This window comes from Ipomoea triloba, chromosome 4, assembly GCF_003576645.1.
Source record: "Ipomoea triloba cultivar NCNSP0323 chromosome 4, ASM357664v1".
NCBI lineage: Eukaryota > Viridiplantae > Streptophyta > Magnoliopsida > Solanales > Convolvulaceae > Ipomoea > Ipomoea triloba.
Window position 1 is genome coordinate 27,098,797 of NC_044919.1, and position 10,551 is coordinate 27,109,347.

The following is a 10,551-nucleotide window of genomic DNA, read 5'->3' on the forward strand; positions in this document are numbered from 1 at the left end:
ATTATAAGTTTAGTAGAAAAGTATCACCCAATTAATTGAATAATATATTACTCAGTTGTCTGCAATTATCTTAGAAAATCATTATTGTCATATGATTTAGGCAATTATATTATTACTAAAATAAATAAGGAAAACAAATTAGGTAGTAGCCTGGAATTAAAAATACTTGAAATCAAAACATGAGGAATTTCATTACTATTCAAGTAAATTTGTTTTAGAAAGTAAAAAAGATAATAAATTTAATAATTATAATATTAAAATATAATAAGGTAAAATTTTACAAATTTTGAAAAACTTCTTTGTATACAATGTTTGCCGTTGAAGTTGTTGTGTTGCTTTCATAGTCACAATTTACAAATTAATATTTTCAACACATTTGGAACACTGACTCTTGAAACTGCAACATATAATATAATTTTAATGACTAAAGACATTTTTTCTTTAAGAATAGGCCTACGTTAAAAATTACCAGTGGAGTTACATTAATTCCGACCCATTAGTACATAGAATTAATTCATTAATTATAATAATATTATTATACATTAGTTGAAATGTGTGTGTGCGCGCGTGTGTGTGTATATATATATTTATAAATTTGTATGATTTTTTTAAAAGAAAGTGTAAGTAAGACAATTATATCAGACAATTATGTTAATAAATAATTATTATTTTGATACTTTAATTTTGGCCAATTAGTACGTAGAATTAATTCTTTAATTATAATAATATTGTACTTTAGTTAAAATATATGTGTATATATTTATAGAATTATAAATTTGTATGGTCTTTCAAAAGAAAAATGTAAATAAGACAATTATATAAGCCAATTATGTTAATAAATAATTATTATTTTGATACATTAATTTTGACCAGTTAGTACATAGATCGAATTAATTCTTTAATTATAATAAATAAAAAAAAAAAGAAATTCTACACTTCTTCACCTTTGAGTTGGAAACTGAATCAATTTGAATAAACAAATCATATTGTTTTGGACAATCAATTCTCATTTTTCGCAAAGAATCGCATTCCACTTTTTACTTTTTGAGTGCACATTTTAATTAGACTTGTGATTAGTGTTATAATTATACACATTGATTTATTTATTTATTTTTTTTGGATAAAATGGAGGGGTTCAACCCCGACTTAGTACTGGTTAAGTGGTTAGTCAGTTGCCTCAATCTCAGAGTGCCTGGTTGGGAGGGCGACTGAACACTCGTAAACCTCTATTATGCTTGTAAGACCTTATGACCATACGATTTGTCACTCTGATCTATTCTGTTCGCAAAAAAATGTGAGACTCCTCACCTCCATCCCACTGTCGGCTAATGAGCATTTTACAATTCTCCGGCATGTTGGCAAGCAATCATTATTGCATGGACCATGTGTGGACCAAAAATAAAAAGTACATTATTTTTGTACTGTAGGTACATCATTTTAGGGTACATTATTTTTGTACGGAAGGTACATTATTTGATATATACTGTCAAATAATGTACCTACAGTACAAAAATAATGTACCTTCAATATAAAAATAATGTACTTTTTATTTTTGGTCCACACAGCTGTGTGGACCATGTTCCATGCAATAATTTGCCTGGTCCGGCTTGGATTTGGGCTTTTATAATTCTTTCCTCTATCAAATGAACTTCTTAGTGCTATCAAATGGACTTCTTATTGGACTTTCTTATTTTTTTCACCAATGATGCTTTAAGAATGTGATATGGACTCTTATGGGATCCTGTATGGGCTGATTCATATCATTCTCCCCTTATTGAAAAGGATTCGTCCTTGAATTCGGTTCTTCAATGAAAGAAAAATTAGCAAGCTAAACCCACTTTGTGTCATATCATGTTCATGCAACTTCATTTTGAGATGCTCGACACGAGTTGTTCCAATAATTAACCGCATTCTACAATTAACAAATACGGCAACTTTTTTTTTTAAAAAAAAAGTACGACAATTAAGTCTAAAGACCCAACACAGGATTTAAACATTCTAGGGAAGAATAATTCAACAACATGAGAGACATTAAATCAACAAGCACACAACCTTTCCTCCTAGAGGTTAAAGGTAAACCAAACACAAAATGCATGATGATATTAAGTAAGTATTTAGATGTATACCATGGTGATGATTATGAACATAATATTCTATAACATTTTTCTTCACTGGCCAATCAAAATATCCACGCAAAACATCATTACTCTTAAGAATACCGAATTATCCCTTATGTGAATAAACAACTAAATCAGTACCCAAAGCACAACAAAAAGTTCCAATTCCATTGACTTTGAACCAAAGCCCCTTGTGCAAGTAGTATTTGTCATAAGAAGTTTTAAATGTGCCTTATAATTTCCAAGGAATTCCTTAACTCTATCGTATAAAGTCTTAATAAAATCAAAATTAAGGAATTTCAGATGTATGGAGGCAAACAAATCACTAACAAATCTAGCAAGTAGGTCATTACTAGAAACATGACGAACAAATCTAGAGAAATTTAATGCATACTTTAGAAATAAAAGTGAGTAGATAGTGATTTCCCTTCTTTGTTCTTGTGTACTATCTTTTTTATATACTAAGAGAGACAACACTTTTAATTTACACCTTGGGTTGGTCCTTTGAACTGTACCGTGGACGGCAATCCCTTCATCTGGTCAGTATATATATGAACTACAATTAGAAATAAATCAATATATTATGTAAATTTCATTTATAAAGTTATCTAAATATGCATATAATTATGGACTATATTAAGCATAAAAATGTAATTTTAATTTTGTATGCTATGAAAATACGTACTTGACCAAATATATGGGAATTCCAACTATATTATTATATTATACAATTTAAAATCTTTTTATTTTTAATTCATGATAACATAATTTCTTTTGTGCGAGTAAAACTTCTAATTTATTATTTAAATAAAAAGATTTAATAATATAGAAACTTTTATTTTGTTGCTACCTTACCTATTTCGACAGAAGGTTGGATATCTTTTTGGATAAATTTACCACTTAATTGATACAAATTGCAAAATAATTTGTATATATACGCTGAATAAACAAAAGTATGGACTAATTTTCTTTTCAATAAAGTGTTATCCAGACAATTAGACAAATGCGAAGTAACTTATATTTATTAAAGAGGTTTTTATCTGACGCTAAAATGAAATATGCAATTAAATTAAATTTGTACCTTCCTAATTACTTGAGAAAAAGAATCCTAGCTCTTAAGTATGCTTTACTTTTCTGGACTATCAAATACTCCAAAGGGTTCGTTTAGAAACTTGAAAAATGATTTCCAGAAGTTATTATTTTTTTTCAAATTTTTTCATGTTTGGATATTCAAAGAAAAAAAGTCAAAAAAAAAAAAATATTTATTCTAGTCAATTTAAAAATACTCAATTTAGTGAAAAATGTCTTCCTAAATTTTTAATTGGAAGATATTTTTTCAGATTCTTTATTTTTCTTGTAATTATCTACACTTTTATATTTTTTCAAGTTAGTTTTCAAATTATTATTACTACCACCACAACCACCACCATTACCACAATCACTTATAATAATAATAATAATAATAATAATAATAATAATATTGTTATTATTATTTTAACAAATAAGATGTTAATTTTCAGGAAAATGAACTAAACAAAAATTAAAAATTAAAATTATTTTTTTAAGAAATGAGTTACTTTTTAGAAATCATTTTTAGGAAAACATTTTCGAGTTCCAATTTTAATTATAATAATTAGCTAATTTGCATAAATACCCAAAAACTAAATTGATTGGCGTTAAGAGCATCCGAATAATGGAATAAAGTGTTCTTACTTTGATTTTTGGAAAGGGTTTCTGTTTGTGTATAGCTAAAAGCCTAAAACCCTTCCAGTCGAACTGTCTTAAGCTCAGGCAAACGTCTTTCTCTCTGACGCTCTCAATCCACGTTTTGCTAATACCAATTGATTTATCCTTCTCTTATGATAGCAACTGTGCGTCATAATTTTCCATAGCTTTGAGGAGAATCTACTTTCTTTTATCCGCAAGAGTTTCTTGAAGCATTGATACTTGGAAGAAGAAGAAGAAGAAGAAGAAATAATAATGAGAGGAGCAAGGATTGCAGCGGGGTTAATAAGAGAAAACATTTGCAGGAAGCTCAAATCAAACAGCTTTTTACCCCGAAATGATTACTGCACTTCTTCTGCTCCCAATCTTCCTCCTCGGGTTTCTCATTCCTCCAAAAAGGTGCTTTCTTTACACTTTATTCTTCTTATCTATTTATATATGCGTATGTACATGCATGTTCTTCCTTTTATTGTCTGTTCGTGCCCTGGTTTTATTCTTATTTTGCAATTAACTACGAAAAATTTAGGGGAGGGGAGGGCGGCTGTACAGAAGGGATGGATTTGGAATTTCTGATTATGGCAGTGAAGTTTGCATTTTGGAATCCATATGATCAAAATTTTATCTTGAAGTGGAAAAGAAGGTTATTTTGTGCACACATTTGTGGTTTGGAAGTTATGGAGGTAGACAGCTGAGAGGGAACTAACAACTAGGACAACTATGTGATCATAATTTTACCTTGATGCCGAAAGAAGGCCCCGTGTATGTTTCACAGGAAGACAATAGGGAATCATAAGTTATGACTAAAAAAATGTATGAAGCTGTCTTTAAAGTGTAAATGAGTATTTCTTAGTTCATCATGGCTTAAGTGGAAGGAAACCATGTCGAAGTGTGTGTTTTATAGGGGTTAAAATAAGGTAGGGGGTTGCTTCTGTATTATAGGAACCCTTTTTTCTTGTGACTCAAATGTGTGGCATCAATGCCTTATTGGGGCTTCATAATTTTTTTGCTAAGGCTTACCTCTTATGTAGAAGCCGCTGCTTTGAATTTTCATTTTCCATGCTGTTAAATTGTTAATGAACTATTTAACAAAAGAAGACAGGTTTATGATCTTAACTATTGAAAAACGAAGTCATATTAATAACTAAACTTCATTCCTTAAGTAGATCTACTTTGCCATTAGTTGGGTACTTTGAACTATTGTAGTATTGTATGTTGGTTTTTAAATGCACCTGACAAGTTGTGTTTCAGAACTTGGTTCTATCATTTATTCTCCACACAAAACCTTCTGTCAGTTGACTTTTAAAATTGTAAGAATTTAATTCACCATAGCAGCAAATGCTCCAGTATTGTTTTTTATTTTGTAGAATGAGCTTGTATTTATGTTCCTTTTTGGTAAACTGTAGGGAAGGTTACTTACTGGAGCTACCATTGGTTTACTAATAGCAGGAGGAGCTTATGCTAGTACAGTGGATGAAGAAACTTTCTGGTACTAGATTTGAATTATCAAATGATATTCTCTTACTTGCAGTGATGTTGGTGACTTGGTGCTGCATTTACTGTACTGCATTAAAACTGGTTCTTTTTTTGACAAGGAATTACTCTATCTTGTCTTGAAAACTCTTGTGCAGTGGCTGGCTATTCTCAGCAACAAAACTTGTAAATCCGTTTTTTGCACTTCTGGATCCAGAGGTAGCCCACAGATTGGCTGTTTCAGCTGCTTCTCGTGGGTGGGTTCCAAGGGAGAAGAGACCAGATCCTACTATATTAGGCCTTGAAGTTTGGGGCAGAAGGTTCTCAAATCCTTTAGGCCTTGCTGCTGGTTTTGACAAGAATGCTGAGGCTGTTGAAGGCTTACTTGGATTAGGTTTTGGATTTGTGGAGGTTGGCTCAGTGACACCCATTCCTCAAGATGGCAATCCAAAGCCTCGTATATTCAGACTGAGAGAGGAAGGGTAAAAAAAAGTTCACTTCTATTTATAACTAACTGTAGTCAGTGAACTGGAATAAATTCAGTTGATCATTTGTTCTACAAAGTGAATTTCTTCTACATACCTGAATGGTTTTTATTTATGATTCAGATCTTTATGTGCTTCAATTTGCTTGCAGTGCTATAATAAATAGGTGTGGCTTCAATAGCGAAGGAATTGTCGCTGTTGCCAAGCGGTTAGGTGCTCAGCATGGTAAGAGAAAGTTGGAAACTTCCAGCACTTCGTCTCCAGCAGGGGATGAAGTCAAGCAGGGAGGAAAAGCTGGTCCTGGAATTCTGGGTGTTAACCTGGGAAAGAATAAGACTACTGAAGATGCTGCAGCGGATTATGTGCAAGGAGTTCATACATTATCCCAGTATGCTGACTATCTGGTAGATTTCTAAAAAATATGAATTTTCCTTTAATTTCCTCTTTTATTATGGGTTCCTTCATATATCTATTATACACTAGACAAAGGTCACACTTCTTACTGTTGGTGGCAGTGTGGCACAACTGCAAATACATCATGGATGCCTGATTAACTTTTCTCCCTGACACCTCTGCTGACATTAGATTTTTCCTTGACATGTCACATTACTCCTTGACATGTTGGGGTTCCTTAGATTATTCACTATTACACACACTTAATCTATTATTCATGCTTTCTTTTGATGGTGAGCTTGTTTTAGGTTATTAACATCTCATCACCAAATACTCCTGGACTACGCCAACTCCAGGGAAGAAAACAGTTAAAGGATCTTGTCAAGAAGGTTGATAACTTTATTACTTTCCTTTCTTTGCATTGTTCTGAAATGTCATCTAGTGTTGTGGATTTAAGAGTTAGTTAAAAATTTGAGGAATTAATATTTCTGCCACCAATTTAGGTACAAGCAGCTCGTGATGAAATGCAGTGGGGTGAAGAAGGCCCACCTCCATTGCTTGTGAAAATTGCTCCAGACTTGTCTATGCAAGACCTAGAAGATATTGCAGCAGTATGTGCATATTTATTGTTGACATGCTTTCTTCTATGACACGTCACACCTATGATACTGATTTCTTTTCTCTATCTTTGCAGGTTGCTCTTGCTCTCCGTGTGGATGGATTGGTACTTTTTCTGAAAATTTATGCTGTTTCTTTAGCTCTGAACATTAAACACTTAGTTCATTTTCTTCTTCTTCTTGAGCAAAACTGTTTGCGTTGGTTTGCAAGAGACTAATATTATAAGACTATTAAAGCATTTGTTTGAGGAGTTATGACTTTAGGATGGAATGATATTTCTATGGGACTGAGATGCTATGAAGGAAAGAATTTAGCGAACTTTATGTAGTGTGCAACAAAATGGCTGATAATGGCAGGTGCATATAAGCAACCCATAGGAGACAAAGGATCTATATTTTGCTGATGAGGTATCATGCAGTTATCCATGCTATGTAGAAATGGTAGACTGTGTTAAGAAACAATTCTTTAAGACACCTATCAAAAGTAAACTCCTTAGGATAGGAGTTGTGCACAGATATGAGAGGAGAGAGAAATGGCTCTCTGACTACAGTAGTTGTATAAGCAAAAAAGACCCTATTAAGTTGCATATCCAAGATTAAAAAAAAAAAGTCGAAGGTTATAAATATGATGGAAATTTTGTGTCCGACTCTATTGGGTTTCCAATCCACTGTCTTTTGGTTCTACTAGGTTTCAATTTTCCTATAGACGTATAGCCACCAAGTTTTTATTGAAAGCACCAAAGAGGGTGCAACCACAGTACATAGATTAACTACAAATGATGACATGATGTTGATCCCTCAAACTGTCAAACACAACCAATAAATGCATTAGCATAAATAAAGCAGATTCTTTCCCAGGCTTCTTGTTTCTTTTGCCTCCTTTAAGTTTGATGTCATTGATGATGCTTCTTCTATTTCCCTATTTAATAGTGTCTTTCAAATCTCATTTCCCTTTGATGCTTATATTCTGCCTCTCTTTCTCTTGCTATAACCAATATTCTTGTCAATTCTTTCTTGCCACCTTGACTAATTCCTTGTTATCAATTGTTTAGCCCTTTCATTGTCCAACCAAAAGAGACTTCCAAAGTTTTCCAAAAATTTTCTCTATTCAATCCTCTGTCGATTCTATAATTTGGCTATTCTCATCTCTTCAGCAAATCTTCCATGTTCTAGAATCATAAGCTGTCTTGGTTGATGTTTGCCACCTTCATCTGTGCTGTAATCACCCTTCCTAGTTCCAGCATCCTATCTTTTAATTAATGTTGGTTTGGTTAGTGCTGCTTGTAGGTTTTTATTTTCCCTGTTTCCTTCGTTGCTGGCTATTCTCTTGTCAAAGGAGAGTAACTTGAACAATTCTTCTTGCTGGATCAAGTTCAAGGGCTTTTCTAGAGCTAAAGCTATTCAGAAATTGGGGAAAATTTAGATTCCCTACTGTATCAGCTACAATTGAGGTTTGTTTGTTTATTAATTTTTATTTTACTGGATTGTGGCTCTGAAATTTCTGTGCCACTATTGGTAGGTGTGGTGTCACCAGCCTTCTCAATTTTCTGATCTCTTGGGCCTTTTTTACTTCCCTTGCACATCTGACCTAATGTCATAACTTGTTCAAATTTCCCTAGCATTGAAGTGTTTGGTTGGGAAATTTCAACTGGATTGATGCCAAAAATCTCCTCCTTAGAAGCTTAAACAAGGAAAACAGGGCAAAATACATTTTTGATTTACCATTTCTCTTTCAAAGGTACAAATCAATGTGGGCTCATTTATCCCAATACCATGTGTTGAAGTCATGACTGCCCTAATTCTTGGTCTTGATACAAATTGTCAATGGCTCCTAAATGGTAGCATCCTCTGACATAAGTTTTGCAGTCTTTTTGTTCTATCATCCCATGAGATAAATGGATCTGCACCAAATAATAGTTAAGCAGAGCTGACTAGGCTGTCAATAAATGTGGTAGATCTCTAAGTGTTCATTGGGGAAAACTGGTCACTTGTTGTCATTGATCTAGAAGAGACATGGGTGGTAACAGGATGAGGTCGCTCTTAACTCGAACATTAACATGTGGTTGGGCAGTCTTAAAGTTCTTGTGTACTACTTTCTTGGGCTTAGAGTACTGAGCAATTTAGACCAAAAAACAATACAAATCGTGTAGCCTTTCATTTAAGATGTGAAGATCATTAAATTTCTTGAGAAGACCAGTAATGCATTGAGCCATTGGCCTTGGTGGTACTAATGTTTTGACTTATTTTTCTAGTCTTATAATAGCAGGGGGAAGACATTGATTTAACATAGTGAAAGTTGTTCATACATTGTAAATGAATGCCAACTATGGATTAAGAATTATTGTCATTGATTGGTTGTGTGTTCATCATTTCCATTATCTTTTATGAATGATATAGTCATCATTTGTATTAAAAAACTGGACATTATAAGACAATGTTTTATTGTATTTATAATTTTAAATAGTATAAGTTGCATGTCATTGCATGTGCAGATATGGATAAACATTCTTAAGCATCATTGTGTGTTTTGTCAATGCCTGTAGATTATATCAAATACAACCATCCAAAGACCTGAAACTGTGAGTAAAAACCCCGTGGCTCAAGAATCTGGTGGCTTGAGTGGTAAGCCGCTTTATGAGCTGTCCACAAATATCCTCAAAGAGATGTATATTCTTACAAAGGTCTGCTGCTTATTTCTTTAGATAACTTTTTCTTAATTTCTTCTAACTGCATCTTTGTAGTTATTGTCAACTGTTGTCTTATAGAATCAATCTATTTGGGTGTTGCTCTTGTTGAATCAAACTCTAGATTCTTCGAAATATTAATTTAGTCTCCCGCAATTGTAGTATAGTTACATTTTCCTTTTTTGGTAAATTCCACACTGCTATCTTAAGTTCGTTTGCTTAATTTAGACTTCTCAAATATTACTACAAAGTGTCCAGTCTCTCATGCAGTCTGTTAATATTTTTATTTTTACATTATCACATCCTTAACCAAAGGTCAAGGGTTTGATCCTTGGCTTTGGGTATGGAGTAACCTTAAATCTCCAGGCCAGCTGTCCCACTCAAAAGAGGTGCCTACAATTCAGTGAGGGGATTAGTCACTCTGTCTGACGGTGGAAACCTTGGGTACACCAAAAAAAAAACATAAATCGATCTCTTAAAAAATAAAATAAAAATGAAAAATCACACAAAGTTACTATTCTGTTTGTAGCAGATTGCCTATAGAAAGTCCCATCTTTCTATGGGTTGTGAATTGCTCTTGCTTCAGTTACTTGGCTATGTTTTTGAATTTGCACATGTAAACTTGATATATTATAAAGCGTTTCCCTTTGTTTAATCTGATGCGTAGATAACATGAATATTTTTATTCTAACCAGGGGAGGATTCCTTTAATTGGTTGTGGAGGTATTAGCAGGTAATTCCTGTTCCTGAGTTTTCATATATTTGTTGATTGTGAATCTATTTATTAGTCATTTGATTCTTGGATGGAAAATACAATTTCAGCGGTGAAGATGCATACAAGAAAATACGAGCTGGTGCTACACTTGTGCAGCTCTACACAGCCCTTGCATATGGGGGGCCTGCCCTTATACCCAAGATAAAGGTATTGTAAATTTGTGGTTTTGGTTTATTTATTTATTTATGGAAAATGTCATACCATTTCTCTTTCAAAGGTACAAAAATAATAAGAAAAACACAGCAATGTACACATTGTGCACCAAAAAAAAAAAAAAAAAAACAC

The 10,551-nt window shown here is 33.0% G+C and overlaps 1 protein-coding gene across 1 annotated transcript in view; it reads left to right on the forward strand.

Annotated features, from left to right (window-relative positions):
• The first annotated feature begins 3,842 nt into the window (after positions 1-3,842).
• LOC116017366 (dihydroorotate dehydrogenase (quinone), mitochondrial) overlaps positions 3,843-10,551 on the forward strand; it is an 8,939-nt gene continuing 2,230 nt past the window's right edge. The window contains exons 1-10 of the mRNA XM_031257945.1: positions 3,843-4,241; positions 5,246-5,328; positions 5,471-5,794; positions 5,949-6,201; positions 6,499-6,579; positions 6,694-6,801; positions 6,885-6,914; positions 9,351-9,488; positions 10,187-10,224; positions 10,314-10,413. Coding sequence (XP_031113805.1) covers positions 4,098-4,241; positions 5,246-5,328; positions 5,471-5,794; positions 5,949-6,201; positions 6,499-6,579; positions 6,694-6,801; positions 6,885-6,914; positions 9,351-9,488; positions 10,187-10,224; positions 10,314-10,413 — 1,299 coding nt within the window. The 5' untranslated portion in view covers positions 3,843-4,097. The remainder of the gene's footprint in view (positions 4,242-5,245; positions 5,329-5,470; positions 5,795-5,948; positions 6,202-6,498; positions 6,580-6,693; positions 6,802-6,884; positions 6,915-9,350; positions 9,489-10,186; positions 10,225-10,313; positions 10,414-10,551) is intronic.